This window comes from Nicotiana tabacum, chromosome 14, assembly GCF_000715075.1.
Source record: "Nicotiana tabacum cultivar K326 chromosome 14, ASM71507v2, whole genome shotgun sequence".
In the NCBI taxonomy this organism is placed as follows: domain Eukaryota; kingdom Viridiplantae; phylum Streptophyta; class Magnoliopsida; order Solanales; family Solanaceae; genus Nicotiana; species Nicotiana tabacum.
Window position 1 is genome coordinate 98,171,483 of NC_134093.1, and position 22,146 is coordinate 98,193,628.

The following is a 22,146-nucleotide window of genomic DNA, read 5'->3' on the forward strand; positions in this document are numbered from 1 at the left end:
TCTTCCACTTGAAAAGACTGACTTGCGTCCATAAGTACTAGACATATGAATATAGGCTTCTCTTTTTTTTTGACTCAAGAAAATGTCCACTTAGCATATAACCTATTATGTGATGAACTTTTAATGAGCACATAAAAATACTTAAGTTGCAAAAATAAATTTTATACCATGTTAAAACTAGACATATAAGAATGATTTTATAAAAAGATGTCATGTAAAATGCAACACATAACATATTTGTATCTTATATAGTAAGATATTTATAACTACAAATACTATATAACTAACTCAACTAAATTCATCAATCAGAAAATATTGAATTTAACTATTGTTCAATGTAATAACATTCATTTGCATCATTTAGACAAGTATTACATTTAGTTTAATGTCACTACTATTTTCCAATAATATGTTTGTCTTGTGTACGTTTTATACTGGTTGACTCAATGAAACCAGGTGGCAGGGGCGGAGCTACAGTAGAGGATGCGGGTTCGGGCGAACCCAGTGACTTTTTCCGAGACCCTGTATTTGTATTGAAAAATTTACTATTTCTATATAAATATATCATGCCGAACCCTAGTAACAAAAGATGTTTGAGTTCAATGGTAAGAGTTCTGGGTTCGCGCAGAGAACACGTGGGTTCGAATCCCGCTTGAAGCAGTGTGTTATTTTGTTGTTTTTACAAAACAAAAAATATCAGAAAGTACAATTGTTTTTTACAAAACAAATATCAGAAAATACAAACTAAGGACAATGTAATTCTCGAACAACTACAAAAAGAATTTCAAAAAGTACAAACTACCGACAATGTAATTCTCAAACAACTCTAAAGGACACTTTTTGACTTACTTTAGACTAAAATTTATTCTTTTTAATACATAAAACATAAAGCATTTTCTCTTTCTAATAAACAATTCATTTTAAACAAAAACAGCCAAGTGCCAACACACCTTCGCCTTTCTAATTCTCAAATCAAAAAGCTAGATTTCTTTGCCTGTTAGTCTTTTGATGATTTGATCGCTGCTACAACCCTCTGCCGGAGCCGGATGCCCTCAAACTCTCGTTGTGTATGCTCTTACTCTCTTAGAAGTTAGACCCTTCTTTCTTCTTCAATTCCTCTTTCCTGATTTTTTCTCTTCATGTTTTCCTCTTATATTTTATATTTGACAATTTATACAAAATCTGATTTTTAATCTTTGATTTTAGGGTTGTCCCACATTTTGAACTTCATTCTCTTTGTCAATTTGTGCTTTTGTACTTTTCAAAAGTACAAACTTGAATTCTCCGACAAATCGATACACAAGGTATGTAGTCCTACTTTTCTGTTTTTAATTTCTGAGACTAACTTTTCGGTGTAATTTTGTTTTGTAATTTTTAGGGTCTTGAAGTGTAATTTTGTTTTGTAATTTTTAGGGTCTTCTAGCAAAAGTCGATATGATCACGAGTTTTTACAAAGCTCAAGCTTCTGCATCTTCTTCTAGCTCTCCTTTGTCAAGTTCTCTATGTCCAGTTATTAGTAACAATATTAATCCTTCCCAAGCATCGGATAAAGTGTTGAATTATGAGCCCGATCCCGGTGAAAGAAAACTAATTTCAGCATATTCACCTAATTTACGTGATAGAGTTAGGAGAAATTATATACAAAATGGACCTTGTCAACCTCGTGATTTTGTCTTTCCAAAAAGAGATTTTGGAGGAATAATGAGTCAGTTTAATCCTGAATGGTTTAAAACTTCATGTTCTCAATGGTTAGAATATAGCATTAAACAAGATGCAGCATTTTGTTTATGTTGTTACTTGTTTAAAAATGAGGTTGGAGGATATGGAAAAAAAGTAGGTGATGCTTTCACAACAGATGGTTTTAGAGGTTGAAATAAAGCTTTAGAAAGATTTAATTCACATGTGGGTAACGTGGGTAGTGTTCATAATCGATGTTTCAATATGATGCTAGATTTAATGAACCAAGAACAATCCATTCTAACTTCTTCGGACAAACAATCTGAGAAAATTAAAAGTGATCATCGAGTTCGCTTGAATGCTTCAATTGATGTGATAAGGTATCTTTTGAAAGAAGGAATGCCTTTTCGGGGCCATGATGAAACTGTAACTTCTACAAGAAGAGGCCATTTTTTAGATCTTTTAAAATGGTATGCGGATAGGAAGGAAGATGTGAAAAATGTGGTATTAGAAAAAGCTCCAAAAAATAACACCATGACTTCTCCTGATATTCAAAAAGATATTGTGAATTCTTGTGCAGAAGAAACAGCGAAAGCAATTATTGAAGACTTGAATGGGGATTTTTTTGGGATATTAGTTGATGAGTCTAAAGATGTCTCTCATAAGGAACAAATGGCTCTTGTGTTGCGCTATGTCAACAAAGATGGTGAACTTATTGAGCGATTCCTTGGTCTTGTTCATGTTAAAGATACAACTGCACATGCATTATAAAAAGCAATAAATTCTATGCTTTTACAACATTCATTGAGTTCATCTTTAATACGGGGACAAGGGTATGATGGAGCTAGTAACATGCAAGGAGAAATTAATGGTCTTAAAGCTTTGATTCTGAAAGATAATCCTTCGGCATATTGCGTACATTGCTTTCCTTATCAATTGCAATTGACTCTTGTAGCTGTTGCAAAGAAACACCATGATATAAATAATTTTTTTGACATTCTTGCTAATGTTCTGAATGTTGTTGGAGGTTCTTATAAGCGTAGGGAGATGCTTAGAGATGATCAAGCTAAAAAATTAGATGAGTTATTAGTGATTGATGAAGTTCATACAGGAAGTGGATTAAATCAAGAACTTGGGCTTCAAAGACCAGGTGATACCCGTTGGGGATCTCACTTTAAGACATTGCGCAACTTTATATCTTTATTCTCATCAATTGTTCATGTACTTGGAGTTCTTGCAAATGAGAGTTCAAATTATCAGGAGAAAGCACTGGCAAAAAGTCTAGTGGAAGATATAAGATCTTATGAGCTTGTGTATATATTACATTTGATGTTAAAAATAATGGCAATTACATATTATTTGAATATGAATCTGCAAAGAAAATATCAAGATATTGTTAATGCTATGAAACTTGTTCATTTCACAAAGAGGCAATTGCAAACAATGAGGGAATCTAAATGGAATTCTTTGTTAGAAGATGTCTCTTCGTTTTGTGATAAGAATGGTATTATGATCCCAAAAATAGATGAGAAGTATGGTCTTGGAAAGTCGAAGCGTAAAAGCTCAACTTTTACATATTCTCATCATTTGCATGTAGAAGTTTTTTGTGCCGCTATTGATTTGCAACTTTCGGAGCTTAACAATCTTTTTAGTGAAGTGAATACTGATTTGCTTCTTGGTATGGCTAGTTTGAGTCCCGATGATTCTTTTGCAAATTATGATAAAAACAAGATTATGAAACTTGCTACATATTATCAAAATGAGTTCACTGCTTCTAAGCTTGAAGATCTTAGTTTTGAGCTTGATAATTATATTGACTATGTTCGAGAAATGGACAATGCATTCTCTAACTTGAAAGGGCTTGGCGATCTCTCGAAGACATTGGTTAAGACAAATATTCACAAGACATGGGGAATTGTTTATTTGCTTGTGAAGCTAAGTTTGATATTACCCGTGGCTACTGCAACGGTCGAAAGGGCTTTTTCCTCAATGAAGTTTATTAAAATTGACTTGCGAAGCAGAATTGGTGATGACTTTTTGAATGATTGTTTAGTTTGTTATATAGAGGATGGAGTATTTGAAAGTGTACCTAATGATGCGATCATTGATCGTTTTCAAAACATGACAAGTCGTCGAGTTCAATTGAAATGATAATGTTTATATTCATATATTGTGTTTGTCTGGTTCGTTACCTTTAATATTTATTAGATATCGATACTCATTCTTTAGTCAGCTTGTTATTGTATATTAGTTTTAGATCATCGTCTTTTCTTATAATTTAGAACTCATACAATTTAAATTCTAGCTCTGCCTCTGAACGCATGTACACTAAAACTAGTATTATTGAAGAGTCAACACACATAACCAATTTAAATCTTACGTTCTTTGACTAAGTTGTTAAATAATTACCCGCGTGCTTGTCAAATTAGTCATCTTTTTCGGCTTTCTTTAATTTTTGGTTGGATGGAGAGAGTGACGGTAGTGGACCATAGGATTTTAAGTAAACAATATGATTAATCTATTGTCATAATTTTGTTTGTAAGTTGGAGTTTGGACAGTAGTGGGTTTAAAGTTTTACTTCTTATTTCAAATTGAAATTAAATTTATATTATTACGAGCAGTTTCAATCAATTATGCATAGCATGCACTCTCTTTGTTAGAGTTTATGCTATATCTTATTTTTTTTTAGTCCATTTCAAAAAGTATTTTCTAAAATAATTTAATTAAATTTTTTATTAGTTTTTATAATCACATATATATCATGGTATATATATTTGAAATCACAAGTTTCAAAAACGTTAAAGTCACAAAAATATTATAGTTTGCATATTGTTTATGGTCTAGCATGTCATACCATTCGTATTATATGTTGAAAATGATGAGTTCAGCTGAACGACTCTTAACACCCTAGATATGTGTGTTTGCAGCTATGCAACTGGGGTTCTTGAATGAGTTGATAGAGGGGGGAGGGGTTCTTTTCAAGATTTGGGTGGTAACACTCCTACTTTCCTCTTTCTTTTTCTCTTTGAAAAGGATATTCTAATCAAATAAAGACTTGTTACATCTTTGAAACATTTTTGTAATTTACCTTGCATTTTCTTATTGTGATTAACCTGGTATCTTGGCAAGAAAAAAGAAGAAGGATGTAATGTATATATGAAACAACAAATGATATAGTGCACGTAAAGATAATGTTGCGCGCCTAAATTACTTGGAAAATCGAGAGAAAAAAATTAGTGTGGAAATCAAAGATTCCATCTTTCTTACAGCAACAGATGACGGAAAATAAATCCTTCTGGAAAAGAGAAAATGGAAAACAGCTGTGAAAATTGGTTATAAATATTCGCCCACCGTGGGGCTCGAACCCACGACCACAAGGTTAAGAGCCTTGCGCTCTACCAACTGAGCTAGACGGGCTAGTGTTCTAAAATTTATTCTGCGACGAATTGATCCCATTTAAAAAGAAAACAAAAGAACAGGGAAAAAAGGTGGGGCAGGCCATTCTAACAATTACTGCAGAAATCCATAGTCTACAACCTTGCACAGTGTCCTTAGCAAAACAAATCATCGCTAAACAGAATCTCAACAACAACAAATCCAGTATAATTTGACGAGTGGGGTTTGGGGAGGATAGTGTGTACGCAGATCTTATCCGTACCTTGTGGGTAGAGAGACTGTTTCCGATAGACTAGGAAAGAAAAAGAAAGCAGTAACAACAAGATAATAAGAAAATAAGCAGTAACAATAACAAGAAAATAAGAGAACAAGCAGTATCAACAGCAATATAATAAGAAAACATGTAGTAATCAAGACTGTCAATAACCGAATACAAGGCTGACTACTACTACTACCGGTATGGGGAAGACACACACTCAGACTAACTACTAGCCTTCTACCCTAATTCTCGACCTCTACACCTTCCTATCAAGGATCATGTCCTCGGTGAGCTGAAGCAACGCCAAGTCCTGTCAAATTATCTCTCCCCAGTACTTCTTTGGCCTACCTCTACCCCTCTTCAGACCATCTGAGGTCAACCTCCCACACCTCCTCAGTGGAGCATTTGAGCTTCTCCTCTTCACATGCCCAAACCACCTAAGTCTCGCTTCTCGCATCTTGTCATTCCACCGAGGCTACTCCTACCATGTCCCGAATATCTTCATTTCTAATCTTATCAATCTTGGTATGTCCGCATATCCATCTCAGCATCCTCATTTCCACTACTTTCATCTTCTAGACATGAGAGTTCTTGACTGGGCAACACTCTGAATCTCGACAGACCTAAATAAATGCCTTGCATCCATTAAACATTTGCTGCACTCCAGTAAACATTTGGACTTCTGGACTTCTGGTGGTCTATTGGAAGATGAGATAAACAAGATGGTTAGGGAACATGAAATGCATGCCCAGGCAAAGGCCAAAAAGGAGGTCTCCTATTTCTCGTCTCATAGAGAATCTCCGCATTGCGGATCGCCTGAAACAGCTCTCTTTCGATTTGGCTCAAATACCTATTTAAGGTATTTTCAGAAAGTGCAGAAACTACAATATTCAGTATTGAAAAGAGCTTGAAGGACTACAGTGCAGAAACTACCATAAATGTATTTTCCTCGTATTCTTTTCCCCACAAATGTGTATATACCAATACAGATATGGTAGCTACCGGTTGTCTTCTTTCTAGTTTCTATATCTACTGCTAGAGAATAGTAGCTCTAATTCTGAATGTTTCCTTATTACGTACATTCAACTATTAATATCGTTCGGTTGACCCCTATATTAAGAAATTCAATAGATTTTAGTAGTAACATAACCATTAACTGTGATTTTATTTGTTGGTAGATTTATTCAGTCTAATATCATGAATACTGAGGGATCACAATTATCCTTTTACTTGAAAAATACTAACGTAATAGATCGGAACTATAATAGCAGCTAATAAGTAAAGTAGTTAATGTGCTGGGGAGGGAGGGGGGAAAGACATATCCTCACAGGTTAGTTGTTTCACTACTTCTCCTACATCCAAAAATATAGGATCTTAATTACTGCCAATTCAGTAACATCAAGTTGGAGGAAAGAAGAAAAAGCTTGTGTATAAATATTTGTCAAATTTATTCAAACAAGATTAGCAATCAACTCAAATTAAAGAGATTATAAATCCAAACTGACTAGCACGTTTCGAAAAAGGGAACGACATAGAGCAGAATCTAACTGGCCTGCTTTTCATCAAATTTACAAAGTTACAGATTCATGTTTCAGAGTCTTATTCACATACTGAACCTATGCAATCATAGTAAGAGTGGCAAGAATGCTAAATACTAAGAAATAAGAACTGTAAAATCTATGTTTTTACAGCACGCTCACCAAAAACAGGATAATAAGTATCCAGCTCAAGTAGTTCTAAAATCTCTTGGGTTGCCCATAGGTACGACGAATGACCCTCGATGAATTCAGTTACATCAACCTGTTAAAAGCAATGAGGCATCAAATAAATTGAACTTCAACTAAATGGAGACGACTGGAATATAGAAAACAGAAATTGGGCATAAAAACTTACATTTTCAACGCCGGGAACCTCAACTGGTTGAATACCAGCCAAGCCTTGAGTAAGGAGACTGTAGAAGAAATTACAGAAGTCATCACAATAAAGAGAAGCAAAAACGACACATCAAACATGAAAGCAGATATAGGGGAATCCCTGAAACCGTCAAATATATTCCAGCTGCAGTAGTTCACATGAAAGCAGATACGGGGTTTCATGTAAACCGGTGAAATATGTTGCAGCTGCAGCAGTTAACATTTTCAACATCAGTACTATGCTAGCGGATAATGCATACCTGGCACGAAAGGCAACTCCAAGCATCCAATCATTTGTAGAGTAAGCATTCACAAATCTACCAGCTACCACCTGCAAAACAAGAACAGAGAGCTTCGCATATAAATGAGGTTGAAGCCCTATACCAGTAAGGAAACAAAATATAAAGAAAAAGATGGGAGGGAAGGGGGAGGCCCAAGATTTATTAATTAGAAGTAGTTAAAATCAAGAAAAGCACGACAATGAAAACCTTTCTAGCTGCTTCCCAGTTCATATCTTTAATTGCAATGGGTGCCCCGAGAAGAACAACCCTTTCCACTAGTCCAGCTGCCAAAATTTAGAAAGTACTTCAGGATCACAGGAAGCAACTCAACAATCAGTAAATGAAATTACTACATCTCAGCTCAAATTAGTTGTTGTCTAAGAAAGCAAATGATGATCAATCTAAAAAGTAAAATAAATTAAACGAACACTTACAATTATTTTCAGTCTCAGCCAGAATCTGGAGACATTTAAAAATAACTCTTGCCCCTAGTGAAAATCCTACAAGTGTCACAGGCCTGAAACATTCATGGACAACCAATAATGGAATTGTCTAACACGTAAACCCAAACTTTCAGGACAATCAATTGAAATTTTCTCCAAATTATATTTAAAGCTTGTATACCTGTGCCCTTGTAATCCTTTTTTCAACACTTCTGCCAGGAGTACTCCTGCTTTATCAGATCTGCAAATGCAAATTCAGACTTTTTTTTTCCAATCAAAGAAATATGATACTCCGCTTTCGACACAAAATGGTATAGTATAACTGCTCGATGATTTAAGCAATAGGATTCTGGAGCATAATCAGCACCATTGGAAAAGGGAAAGAAAGGAGGAAATTTCAGAGACTAGAAATGCTAGTGATACAAAACTTAAAATGCAAATACGGGAAAACAGTTTGGATTCTTTCTTTGGATTTTCTCATCCTTACAATTAATTTACCACCTCCCCTTATTACAGATGAACCTTATGATTGCAGAGAAAATGAAAGGAAAACAACTCCAAAACTTCCTCCTCCCTGATCCACATCCCACAACAGAAAAGAACGTGCAATGAAAAATAAGCAGATAAAAAGAAACCTGTCCACAGCAATTGACCATGTGCTGTCTATAAAATCAGTAATAGTAAGTAAAGCTGCAGGCCAAGCCAATGCTGTTAAAAGAGTGTGTAGTACAGTCATCATAGCGCCTTGCTTCATCAACTCCAATGCAATTCCTGTAATTTAGTCATGTTGTCTATATCACACACTAATAATACAATTGTATATGGTCAGTGTATTACATCACCTGAAAGCAAAGTATAAAATTATTTACTTGACGTCAGCCAGTCCTGAATTGCAGTGCTTACAGCAATAAGATTCTTAGATTCCCACTGCAATATATACCTGAGAAAATTGTGAAATGTAAGGACAATTTATTCTTTTCTCATCGCCCATTGACTTGACTTGCTGGTTTAACTGTAATGCAACAAATTTTCTGAGTTTTGAGGCCTTTTTTCTTGGGGGAAGTTTTCAAGAATTTGATTTCTTGGAGGAAGTTTTCAAGAATTTGATTTCTTTTTGGGACTTAAAAGAGACTACTTCTTCGTCAGCAAAGTGACCAGCAGTTCCCGTCTGCGAAATCCACTTCTGATAACCACTCTGAATCAGTGGTTTCTGAGAATTTGTTGAATAGCGACTCTTTCCATTTTTCCGACACCGGTGATAATAATTCTCCCACGAAGATTCCGATTCCGATTCCGGTCAATTCTCGCCGCCAGCTCATCGCAATCCATCACCGCCGGCCAGATTTTCGTTAACTTCAAAGGCTGCAATCCAAGTTCTATTGTTCCTCTCTTTGTCCTGATATTTTAATAGTTTGATATTATAGCGTAATTGTATCTCCTTGCCTGCTTATTTTGTTCTTAAATCTTTAGTTAGTATTTCCCATAGCATTGACAAATTAATTGCATTAGTGATAGCTTTGCCTACTTGTTTATATTGTTATCTACATGTTTACATCTTTATTTTGAATCTTTATTTAAAATATTCCCTAGTAGTTCTCTTCTAGTTTTGCACATTTTCTTTGTGACCTTTAGTTGTAGATTATAGTCCCCTTTAGCTCTTGTATTGTATTTCTTCACCTATTTTTCTGTCCTTTAGTTGTAGATCATAGTTCCTTTAGTTCCTTTGTTTTATTTCTTCACCTGTTTTTCTGACCTTTAGTTGTAGATTATAGTTCCCGTTAGTTCCTTTATTTAATTTCTTCACCTGTTTTGCGACCTTTAGTGGTAGATTATATTCCGTAGTGACTCCTAGATTATAGTGGCTTTGGTGAATGATGGTAGGGTAAGGTCTTGTCCTCGGGGGTGTCAATGCGGGGTAAGGGGTAAGGGGTAAGAGGTCTAAGGGAGCTACTAGGCTGAGAGTGGGGTCTTGGATCAAAGGAACTTTGACTGGAAAATCTGTAGAGTTAACGAAGATTCTCGAGAAAAGGAAGATTAATATAGCTTGTGTACAGGAGACTAGGTGGGTAAGAGATAAGGCGCGGGATGTGGGTAGTTTCAAACTATGGTATTCTGGGAGGGTGGGGGGCAGGAACAGGGTAGGTATCTTGGTTGATAAGGACCTCCGTGAACTAGTGGTGGAGGTTAGGAGGGTGAATGACAGGCTGATAACTATTAAGCTAGTTGTTGGAGGTTTTACTTTGAACATAATTAGTGTGTACGCATCCCAAGCAGGCTTGGATGAGGAAGTCAAAAGGCATTTCTGGAAGGATTTGGATGAAATGGTGCGTGGCATCCCGCATACCGAGAAGCTTTGCATAAGAGAAGATTTCAACGGCCACATTGGAGCGACGTCTGGGGGGTATGATGATGTGCATGGTGGCTTTGGTTTTGGAGATACAAACGGAGGAGGAACGTCTCTGCTGGACTTTGCTAGAGCATTTAATTTGGTGATAGCAAACTCGAATTTCCTGAAGATGAGGGAGCACTTGGTCACCTTCCGGAGTTCGGTGGCCGAGACTCAGATTAATTATTTACTCTGCAGGAAGTCCGATAGAGGTCTTTGCACGGATTGCAAGGTCATCCCGAGTGAGAACTTCTCGACCCTTCATAGGCTCCTGGTCATGGACCTTGAGATCACGAGGAAGAGTTGGTAGAGGGCGATGTATAGCCAACATAGGATCAAGCTAAGTTACTCGGACTCGGCAATTTGGGTGCCATACCCGTGTCGACACGACACTAACACGGGTAAGGGTGTGGGATCTGGGTCAGATCCGGTCAAACGAGATCGGGTGTGTTGACCAAAATTTTGGGAAAATTTTTGAGAATTGATTTCCCTAAGTAAAGATTTGAAGAGATGGGAAACGAAATACCTTCAATTCCGCTGCTATGTAGTAATTTATACTAGTCCGTTTGAAGCTTTTTGTCTTGATCAATCTTCTTGTTCATGCTGCAGGTTTCTGAAATCAAGAGCTCCAATGATTTATTTTAGGGCAGAGAAGTTGAAGATGGGTGGTGGACTACTGGACTGAGGCTTATTGGGGAGGGCTCGAATGGATCTTGTTGTACTGAAAAAACAGAGACATGGAAAAAGTTTTGTTTGGGAAGAAGATTCAGAAAAGTCGACAAAGAAGAAGACATCGATGCAGAGAAGAAGGAAGAAGAAGACAGCGATGCAGAGAAGAAGGAAGAAGAAGACTTGGCCTAATTAGGAATTGACAACTTTATTAGTTTATATGTTTGCTAATATTCCGCCACTTGGCTTATAAGATAACATTAGATATACTATGTCTTCAAGAGTTTTAAGTTTATAAAAATTAGAGTTTTAATTGTACCAAAAATAGTTAGAGTTTTAATCAAAATAATAAACAATTATTTAATTGTAAACTAAAGATAATTGTATATGCTTTAAAGACACATATTTTTATTTGAGTAAATTTCATATATATTAACCAAGTATATGCTCTAAATAAACAAATTTTATTAATTTACCTAATTATACTATTTATAAATAATTTCTTTCTCACAGAAACGAGGGATAATTTCTAAATTAATTATTAGCATGTAATATTTTTGACAAATTATGTTCGCGCGAAGATCATGAAAATTTATAAATTGTACATAATAGAATTGACCCTTTAGTTCTCCACTATATGCTATGTTGTGACACATATTTTAAGACTAATTATAAATTACATGATTTGAGAATGAGCTAAAATAATTTAGAAAAATGACAAAGAAGAATATTCTGATATTATATTTGATTAAGACCACCAATTAATATTGAGCTATCAAAATACTTGAAATATAATTAATTATTCATGGTTAATGTTATATAACTTTCAGACAAATCACATTAATTGAGTAGAGAACTATTCTTGTTAGATCATTTGATTCTTCCTATCAAATACAAGTTATGAACTATCGAAATACTTGAAATCTAAATATATGTTTGATTGGAAATAACGATTGACTTTATCTCACTAATTTGACCGATAACAAGATATATCCACTATAGTATTAGGGATACCGTCCTGTTACATGTTTGACTCTTTCTATCAATACAAGTTCTAGAATATCGAAATGCTTTAGAAATATGACAAAGAAGAATAATAGCGAATTTTAGAAAATAAACAAAGAATGAGAGAACTTAATAACACTTAATTTATACAAGTTAAAGTAAATTAAAATTATTCAAAGACTTATATTCTTATATTATATTTGATTAGAACCACCAATTAATATTGACCTATCGAAATACTTGAAATATAATTAATTATTCATGATTAAGGTTATATAGCTTTCAGACAAATCACATTAATTGAGTAAAGAACTATTCTTGTTAGATCATTTGATTCTTCCTATCAAATACAAGTTATGAACTATCGAAATACTTGAAATCTAAATATATGTTTGATTGGAAATAACGATTGACTTTATCTCACTAATTTGACCGATAACAAGATATATCCACTATCGTATTAGGGATCCCGTCTTGTTACATGTTTGATTCTTTCTATCAATACAAGTTCTAGAATATCGAAATACTTTAGAAATATGACAAAGAAGAATATTAGCGAATTTTAGAAAATAAACAAAGAATGAGAGAACTTAATCGACTAGAGTAGGAAACTATTCTTGTTAGATCATTTGAGTCTTCCTATCAAATAAAAGTTATGAACTATCGAAATACTTGAAATCTAAATATATGTTTGATTGGAAATAACGATTGATTTTATCTCACTAATTTGCCCGATAACAAGATATATCCACTATCATATTAGGGATCCCGTCTTGTTAGATTATTTGATTTTTTCTATCAATACAAGTTCTAGAATATCGAAATACTTGAAATGTAATTATATATTTAACTGAAACTAACGATTGATTTTATCTGACTAATTTAATCAATAATAAAATATATACAATATCATATGTAATTAAACAATGTTTAAGGTTATATGATTTTGGGGTTTGAGGTTTTAGTTTTGGGGTTTAGGGTTTGGAGTTTGATTAATAATTATATTTCTATTAAAATTAAAAAATATTTCCAAATTAAAATGATAAAAGTAAATGGTACAAATATCATTTAATGCAATATTTTATTATCCCGTAAAAACTGGCGTACAAAGTGAACTATGTTGTCCAAAAAGTCAATTTTCGTCATAAACTCTACTCCACCCATCATAATACCTTTTTCTTATTTAATGAATTTTTTGTTGAAAAAGTCTTGTCATCATACACTCCCCATCATAATATCTTTTTTTTCATTGAATGAATTTTCTTGTCCAAGAACAGAGACAAAGAAGCCATTCTCTCACTCTCTCTGCTTCATCTCGACTTTCTGTGAATCCCTAGCCGAAAGGTATGTTTCATTTCTTTTGTATCTCTAGATCTCTTTATAACTTCTATAACTATATTTTTATATTTTAAATTTATTTTTGCCGAATCCCTGCACCCGTACCCGCACCTAAATCCGTATCCTCGAATCCTAAAATTTAGACCATGAATGATCCGACCTTTGGATCTGCACCCGTGTCGGACACCCGCACCCGAGTCCGAGTAACTTAGGGATCAAGTGGGGAGCCTTGACGGAAGCTAAAGCGCAAGAGTTGGGGGTCAAGTTGTTGACTATGGGGGCTTGGACGAGTAGTGGGGACACAAGCGCTATGTGGACCACGACTGCGTAGTGCATTAGGGAAGCCGCGAGAGAGGTATTAGGGGTCTCAAAGGATTACTCTGGTGGTCACAAGGGAGACTGGTGGAGGAATGGTGAGGTGCAAGGAAAAGTGAAAACTAAGAAAGCGGCGTATCTGAAGCTAGTGGAAAGTGTAGACGAGGAGGAGAAGAGGGCGAATAAGGAGCATTATAAGTTGGCTAAGAAAGAGGCAAAGCTAGCAGTTACGACGGCCAAGACTGCATATTTCAGTCGTTCGTACGAGGAATTCGAGGGCCAAGGTGGGGATAAAAGGTTGTTCAGGCTAGCCAAGGTGCGAGAAAGGAAGGCAGAGGCAAAGCTAGCAGTTACGGCGGCCAAGACTGCAGCTTTTAGTCGTTTGTATGAGGAACTCGAGGGCCGAGGTGGGGATAAGAGGTTGTTCAGGCTAGCCAAGGAGCGAGAAAGGAAGGCGCGTGACTTAGACCAAGTGAAGTGCATCAAGGACGAAGAAGGTAGAGTTTTGTTGGATGAGGGGCTTATTCGTCAGAGATGCAAACCTATTTCCATAGTCTCTTGAACGAGGAGGGGGACAGGAGCATTGTATTGGGTGATTTGGAACTCTCCGGGAGTCGTTGTGATTTTGGGTATTGTAGGCGGATTAGAGTTGATGAAGTTGAGGGGGCTATGCGTAAGATGAGCAGGAGCAAAGCGACCGGGCCGGATGAAATCCCGGTGAAGTTTTGGAAGAGTGCGGGCAAGGCAGGCTTGGAGTGGCTCACTAGGTTATTTAATGTCATATTTAGAACGAAGAAAATGCCCGAAGAGTGGAGGTGGAGCACGATGGTTCCTGTATACAAGAACAAGGGTGATATCCAAAATTGCAATAATTATTGGGGTATCAAGCTGCTTAGCCATACTATGAAAGTCTGGGAGAGAGTGGTAGAGCTAAGGGTGAGGAGGAGTGTGTCTATCTCCGAGAACCAGTTTGAGTTTATGCCGGGGCGTTCGACTACAGAAGCCATCCACCTTATTAGGAGATTGATGGAGCAGTATATGGAGAGAAAGAAGGACTAGCATATGGTGTTCGTCGACTTAGAAAAGGCGTACGATAAAGTTCTAATGGAGGTTTTGTGGAGATGTTTGGAGGCTAGAGGTGTTCCTGTGGCCTATGTTAGTTTGATTAAGGACATGTATGATGGAGTAAGACCCGAGTGAGGACGGTGGGTGGGGACTCAGACCATTTTTCGGTTATGATGGGGTTGCATCAGGGGTCGGCACTCGGCCCTTTTTTGTTTGCTCTGGTGATGGACGTACTGACGCGCCACATCCAAGGGGAGGTGCCGTGGTGCATGCTATTTGCAGATGATATTGTTTTGATTGACGAGACAAGAGACGGTGTGAACGCGCAATTAGAGGTATGGAGGCAGACCGTGGAATCTAAAGGTTTCAAGTTGAGCAGGACCAAGACAGAGTACTTGGAGTGTAAGTTCAGTGGTGAGACTCAAGAAGGGGAAGGGGAGGTGAGGCTGGACTCGCAGGTCATCCCTAGGAGAGGAAGTTTTAAGTACCTTGGGTCTATTATTTAGGGGGATGAGGAGATTGATGAAGATGTCACACATCGTATTGGGGCTGGATGGATGAAATGGAGACTCGCTTCCGGTGTTTTGTGTGACAAGAAAGTGCCACCGAAACTTAAGGGTAAGTTCTACAGAGTGGTGGTCAGATCAACGATGTTGTATGGGGCTGAGTGTTGGCCAGTCAAACTCGTTCATGTCCAGAAGATGAAGGTAGCAAAAATGAGGATGTTGAGATGGATGTGCGGGCACACCAGGTTAGATAGGATCAAAAATAAGGTTATTCGCGACAAGGTGGGTGTGGGCCCCTATTGAGGACAAGATGCGGGAAGCACGACTTAGGTGGTTTGATCATGCGAGGAGGAGGAGCACAGACGCCCCAGTGAGGAGGTGTGAGAGGTTGACATTGGAGGGCCTACGGAGAGGTAGAGGCAGGCCTAAGAAAAGGTGGAGAGAGGTGATTAGACAAGGCATGGCGCAGCTTCAGCTGACCGAGGACATGACCTTTGATAGGAAGGTATGGAGGTCGAGAATTAGGGTAGTAGAGTAGGTAATCTAGAGTGTTCATAACAGTAGTATTGACACGCAGTCTTGCTTTCTGTTGGTAGTAGGTTTTTATGACTAACCGTTGTTTTCTTTCATTGTTGATCACCTTACTATCTTGTTGTTTTTATTCTGCTTTTGTATGGCTTTTTGGTACTGTCCCTTCTTGTCTATATTTTCATTAATGTGGTACTTATACGTTCTTGAGCCGAGGGTCTATTGAAAACAGCCTCTCTATCCTCACAAGGTAGGGGTAAGGTCTGCGTACACACTACCCTCCCCAGACCCCACGATGTGGGATAATACTGGGCATGTTGTTGTTGTTGTTGTTGTTGCATTATACTCCTTGTACTAAAGATATGGGAAATGATTGGGTTGTTCTCATAAACACAGGTAAGAAATGTTAAATAAAGTTCATTGCTAACTTGGTAGTATTTCACCAACAAAAAAATAAACTGAGAAAAATAAAAAAGAACGACGTTTTACCTCTCAGAATTATCATATTGACCTTCCCAAGGTCTTATAAAATCTTCCTCCTCAAAAACAAGACCCGAGATCAAGATCTGAACTGCCAAACGCTGAGAGGATGATATGCAGAGTAAGATCAAATAACAAGGAGCACTTATGGTCCATAAGTGAAAATATAATTCGTGGTAACTATGAGAATAAAGATGAAAGGATAGAAAGAAACAATAAAACAGCACGCCTACATACCCAGTGGAACAATACATGCTAAGAAGACAATATCAAGTATGAAAAAAGAGAGCTCATTGACTTACCCCCTGGTTGTGGTTTTCCCCTATAGCCTTGAACTCAAATTCATCAACATCTCCAATTCTCCTGGCCATTTTAGTTCCTGTAAGTCCAGCTCCAGCAGCTGGGTAATCAAAAGTATCAGTATAACATTAAATAACCGTAGAATCCACTTAAAGATGTTCACACTCCAACGCCACTCTTAATTTTATGGGTTAGCCTTGCATTATCTGTCTCCATTATCATGCCATAAAAAGGAGATTCAACCAAAGAATGTTAAAAACTTATACACACACACATATCATATATCTACAAAACATGTGTTAACCTCCAAATGATGCCGCAACTGCAACAGATCCTGCAACACTTCCTGCAGCAGTAGCAACAGCAGCGAACCCACTTGCTCCAATCACAGGAATAAGAGTCCCCAAGGTAGGGGCTAAAGCACCAAAGCCAGCAGCTATTGCTGGAGCAGCCAAACCTGATTGATAATAAAACAAATTTTGTTCTCTAAGACAGTTGTTCATTGAACATAGTAGAACCTCTCAATGAATCAAACAAACTGAAAGATCAGAGAATTCTGTTTCCTTGGAGGTTCGTTAGACTATAACTGGAGCTGCTAAAAATTAAGTGAAACTGCGATGTCATACCACCAGTAATTGCCATTAAAGTTCCACCAGTCAATGCAGCAGCACCTATAATACCTCCTCGTTTCCACTTAGCCCATGAACTATCAGGAGATTGGCTTTCCTCCTTCGATTCTTCCTCTTTCAGCAAAGCCATCGCTGAACAAGCAACCATGGTCTCAATGGCTTCCTGCAGCACATAAATTCTTTTGATATCTGTTAAGTATATGGAAGTTCATGCCTAAAATAAATAGCAACTTGGGACAAACGTAAATTCTACACCACTTCAACGTGTTCTCTCATGTGAGATAGGTGTTACCCTAATTTTAATGAAAAAGAACTGCTTGTTAAAATCAGAAGAAAGTATTTTACACTAATGCATCTATATTCTCTTCAAAAAAATTGTTGACATCAAAGTAAAGAACCAAAAGCACAATAAGATTCAGACTCTCGTCCTTTTAAAGGAAAACAAAAACATATAACCAGCCATGCACATATTCCCCCCATCGAATTATCGCGCTTACATAAAATGTTATGTCTGTAGTATCTTTGCTAAAAAAAAAGGACCTCATCACCATTTTGGAATTATTTTTATAGCCATATCAAGGTAGTAGAAGATCCTCAAGAATTCTATGGCATAATGAAATAAGAACTTCTGGATTCGTATTAAAAATACATGCTTTAATCATGCAGCAATACATGCATTAGAGCACATAAAAATTACAAAAATGTGCCCTTTATTGTAATAACTTGATCATTATCCATCTCTTACCTGTTATCTCTAATTTCTTGTTATAAAGTTTATAATACTAATATTAAAAATATAAGAAAGTGTCTAAAAGGATTTTCTTTTGTTTACAAAAGGAATGCAAGATTTATTCATTCACTTATTCTAAGATGTAGCATTCACATTTTAACTTTCCTCTAAAATTTGTTCTTTATTTGATATAATCAGAAATAAATAATTAAGGAGTATAATTTGATGATGATTTTTAATTTAAAGTACAATGATGATTTTAATTTCTCAAGCTCATATTACTGCTTAGAGTTCTCCACATTTGAGCAGCTAATGGAATGCTCTCCACATCTCTTCCTCAGGAGAGCAGGCATTCAAACAACTTCATTATTGCAGAGTGATATACAAAAAGTCTAGAAGATTCTCTCTGCTATAAATCTAGCATGTTCCTAATAGGATATGCAATTAATATATCAGTCACTTTAGAAGAGATAGCATAGAAAGAAATGAAGCACATAATGGAAATTTATGCATCATTTAAATGAATGTACCATTTTGATCCATTTGACATTAAGCCAAGTCGTTAGCAACCGTAAAGCCACACGATGTCGAGCATCATAACCGTTCCTTCTTCGAGTAGATTTCTTACCATCTTCAGGTACTTGTGCGAGACAAGCTGAAAGAAGCTCATAGAGAATGGTCACTTTCCTAGAGTACCCAAGCATTGATACCTCTTCGACAGGTTTTTCATCAGAGCCACTAACAGCCTCCAAATGAGCACCAGCAATGCTAGATGGTTTCTGGCTTTTCTCTTGGTAATTTTCAATATTCGTTTTTTCCACGTTAGATGTGGACTTCACATCAACAATCGATAACTTCTCCAGACATTCATTCTTATATTCGCGCCTCTTCTCCTTCTCAGACTCATTATCAGAAGTTCTCTCCATGCTTGACGCCATAGCATCTACCCCATTTGCTAAAGCAAGTTCCATGTCTGCTGCTTCTGAAGAATCATCACTACTTTCTTCAGACAGTAACCTTAGAAACTGATGTAATATCAGTAATCATGTCGTCAAGAAAGTAACAATAAAGATAATAGCTTTAACTACCTAATTAGTATCAGCTGCTGATATAAAAAAGCAATGTGGTTCCCTTTCCATTTGAATAAGCAACAGTGGTAATTAACAGATCTCTCTCTAAAAACTACAGCAGACCTTAATTTAATGCCATTTTCTAATAAATGTAGAAACTTGTCATGCACATGAACATAACTGTAGTACTCTTCTACAACTTGAAGAGACAAGAAAACTAACCGCTCCAACATGATGCTTTGGTGGTGTAGACGCAGCAGTTTCCTCTAGTCCTGACCATGCCTTTTCGTCAATCTCTAGAAATCTATTCACAATAAATTCAACACGCAGCCCAAATTAGTAATTTACAAATAAGACATTGTGCACTAGCATTAGTGGTCGATTGCTGGCTTAAAATTTTCGAAAAAAGAGCAGGTGGCAGAAATTGACCCCAAGAATATAGCAAACGCTCCATATTCAAAGTATGGTATGCTTTCATTGGTTAGTCAGTAGTAAATACTCCTTTTGCCCCAATTTTATATGATACTTTTTCCTTTTTAAGACGCCCCAAATTTTTTACACCATTCAAAAACTAAATATAATTCTGCTATTCAAATTTTAAACTTTGAAGAGGAGCCTTGGCGCAACAATAAAATTTGCCGCCATGTAGCCAGATGGTCACAAATTCAAGCAAACAGTCTCTTCTAAATATGCAAGGCAAGACTGCGTACATTAGATCCAATATGATCGAGCCCTTCCCGGACCTGCGCATAGCGGAAGCTTAGTGCTCCAAGCTACCTTTTTATATGTTATTTTCTTTATGGAACTAATTTCTCAATATTTCTTCCACCGGTAAAATTATACATTAGTCGCAATTAACCTTTAAATTCTCTATCTAGTCAAAAACCGTTATATAATATCAATCGATCAAGTCATTGAAGATAACTCTATTTAATAGTAGCATTGCACAGTAACCTATAATAAATGGTAAGTAACTATTATAACATGTTAAATTGCACTGATAGTATAAAAATAATTTAACTTGATACATCAAGTTACTTATCATTTACTCTAGGTTATCAATCAGTGCTATTAAATAGAGTTACCTTCAAATATCTATTAAGTTACCTGATTGTATAAATAATTTTTACGCCATTATTGCATAAAATTTAAACTCTAACTTAAATCCATATCAATTTTTCATATTTATTGTCCGGCAAATAAACATTGAAATGAAATGATTAAAAAAAAATTAGCAAAGGAATCAGTAACTTGAAGATGGGCCGAAGGAGAGCGGAGGATTCGTGGACCCAAAGGTGAGGGTCGTCGGAGACGGAATCGCTACTGCTGTCATTGCTACTACGTTCCTCCGATAAGGAATCGTCGGACGGAAAGCCCAATGGACAAGTTTGGTGGATCTGGGCCTGGTGAAGGCCCAGCCCGATTAAGGCTCCGGCCGCATACTTGTGCGTTGGCGTCAACATCGAAGGCGACATGATTTTGAACAAAACTCGAGTGAATTGTGGAGTTTTTTGAATTTGATCGAAGATGATTTGATCAATTTGAAGTTTCACGGTTTTGTTTCCTAATTTGTCAATTTTCTTTCATTAGTTTAGGCGGTCATATTGTATATTGTTGAATTTGGAACTGTCGAAATGTAAACGACGTACGTTACTAGTGACTAACTGAATATATATTTCTAGTAGGGAAAATGATCAAATATACCGCTTACTTTAGTATATTGTTCACATTTACCCTTTATTATATTATTAAGTCATATTTATCCTTATCATTAGTTAAACTTTTTAAAAATACCCTCCAGCTAACGGAATGCCACCAAATTAAAAAAATAATTATTTAAAAAAAAATACATTGACCCACAACCCGTGAAACACATCATATAAAAATACGAAACTTAGATTTCTGAAACGTCTTAACACATTTTATTCATTTAGAGAGAGATTGAGAATGATGGTGGCAGTATAATTAGTAAAAACTTATATTTTTGGTTCTTAGTTGTTCATGGTGGCATTAGGATGTCATGTTATCACTTTCGTTTTTTGTGTGGTTATAATATGGCATCCCTTTGTCTAATGTAATGCACACTTGATAGTTAGTTTGTATGTTGGTAACAACTGATATATACTTTAACAATACTTGTGTTTGGTTAATACATGAAGTTAGTTTACTTATGTTGTTAAGTTACTTTCCAACTTGTTGGTGCACTTTATTTCATTATTGATGAATTCCTTAGACCGTAGCTTGATATTAAATTGAATCTCCTCTAATTATTTTCTAACTTGTTCATTATAAGTTCAGTTGTTACTAAGATTTATGAGTATCACATCCCATAGCTTGGAATCTAACTTTGGTTCTTAACGCGTGATTTGGAGATAATTACTCGCTGCCCAAATGCTTAAAGTAGAATAAGAAAATCACGGTGCATATATACTCATCAACAAAGGCTCACTATTGGAGGAAGAAATACCTCGATAGCTGCCTTAAGACTTCAGAAGTATCAACCTAATAAGATGTTATAAACATTCAAGTCATGGTGAAAAGAAAATTATGGTGAATGCTCAGTATAGTTCGACACGGTGGAAAAACATAAAGAGAAAAGCTAGAAGAAGAAAAAAGAAATTAGAAAAGATATAATATAATATACATACAATAAAGATATTAAAAGAATTGGGACTAAATATAAATGAATATATGATTATCGGTATTTTTATGTCTTTCACTTTTTGAGTTCAACAAGTGACTATAACTAATCTGTGAGAAAAAATTACATTAAATAAAAGGGTTTTAGCGGGTTATTAATGGGTATTAAAAAAAATAAGTATTTTTTTAATTTGGTAGCTTTCCGCTAGTGGAGGGTATTTTAAAAAAGTTTGGCTAACGGTAAGGGTAGATGTAACCCAATAGTATAACGGATGGAAGATGTGAACCATATACTAAAGTATAAGGGTATATTTGACCATTTTCCCTTTCTAGTAGGATTAGAACGAGAAACAAAAATGGTGCTTTGGTGATTGGTCTTTTAAATTTTTCACTAAATATTCAACTAAGGGCTCGTTTCGCCATAAAAAGAAATTTTACTTTTTGTATTTTTCGAAGTCAGTATTTGCCCATGAAAACTTCAAATTACACTTGAAGTTGAATTTCGAAATTTTTTGA

The 22,146-nt window shown here is 36.1% G+C and overlaps 3 protein-coding genes and 1 non-coding gene across 6 annotated transcripts; 2 read left to right on the forward strand and 2 right to left on the reverse strand.

Moving 5' to 3' along the window:
- Positions 1-1,956: 1,956 nt before the first annotated feature.
- LOC107766575 (uncharacterized) lies at positions 1,957-2,448 on the forward strand. The gene has a single exon (XM_016585375.2). The coding sequence runs from the start codon at positions 1,957-1,959 to the stop codon at positions 2,446-2,448; it is 492 nt and encodes a 163-aa protein (XP_016440861.2).
- Positions 2,449-2,529: 81 nt separating this feature from the next.
- LOC107766574 (uncharacterized) lies at positions 2,530-3,828 on the forward strand. Its single transcript, XM_016585374.1, has one exon. It carries the CDS (start codon positions 2,530-2,532, stop codon positions 3,826-3,828), a length of 1,299 nt encoding a protein of 432 aa, XP_016440860.1.
- A 1,193-nt stretch (positions 3,829-5,021) lies between these two features.
- TRNAK-CUU (transfer RNA lysine (anticodon CUU)) lies at positions 5,022-5,094 on the reverse strand. The gene has a single exon. It is a non-coding gene; the product is annotated as a tRNA-Lys (tRNA).
- A 1,776-nt stretch (positions 5,095-6,870) lies between these two features.
- Positions 6,871-20,632, reverse strand: LOC107766573 (transmembrane and coiled-coil domain-containing protein STS1). 3 transcript variants are annotated; one of them, XM_075229789.1, is made up of 15 exons: positions 20,242-20,632; positions 19,213-19,294; positions 18,451-18,902; positions 17,188-17,353; positions 16,866-17,018; positions 16,564-16,661; positions 16,271-16,362; positions 8,839-8,909; positions 8,605-8,740; positions 8,151-8,210; positions 7,961-8,043; positions 7,734-7,810; positions 7,506-7,576; positions 7,226-7,283; positions 6,871-7,132 (listed from the first exon to the last, which is right to left on the reverse strand). In XM_075229789.1, exons 2-15 carry the CDS (start codon positions 19,268-19,270, stop codon positions 7,010-7,012), a joined length of 1,698 nt encoding a protein of 565 aa, XP_075085890.1. In that variant the 5' UTR covers positions 19,271-19,294; positions 20,242-20,632; the 3' UTR covers positions 6,871-7,009. The 3 variants fall into 3 exon arrangements, with proteins under 3 accessions (XP_075085890.1, XP_075085889.1, XP_075085891.1); XM_075229788.1 differs by having other exon boundaries at positions 18,451-18,945; positions 20,242-20,628; XM_075229790.1 differs by having other exon boundaries at positions 18,451-18,937; positions 20,242-20,299.
- Positions 20,633-22,146: the final 1,514 nt, after the last annotated feature.

Excerpts from the sequence above, each read along its gene's own strand:
- LOC107766575 (XM_016585375.2), top strand. The coding sequence starts at position 1,957 with ATGAACCAAGAACAATCCATTCTAACTTCTTCGGACAAACAATCTGAG.
- LOC107766574 (XM_016585374.1), top strand. The coding sequence starts at position 2,530 with ATGCAAGGAGAAATTAATGGTCTTAAAGCTTTGATTCTGAAAGATAAT.
- LOC107766573 (XM_075229788.1), bottom strand. The coding sequence starts at position 20,465 with ATGTCGCCTTCGATGTTGACGCCAACGCACAAGTATGCGGCCGGAGCC. Across the intron at positions 18,946-19,212 it reads CAAAGCATCATGTTGGAGCG|TTTCTAAGGTTACTGTCTGA; the intron begins GTTAGTTTTCTT and ends ATATTACATCAG. Across the intron at positions 7,811-7,960 it reads GGCTGAGACTGAAAATAATT|CTGGACTAGTGGAAAGGGTT; the intron begins GTAAGTGTTCGT and ends AAATTTTGGCAG.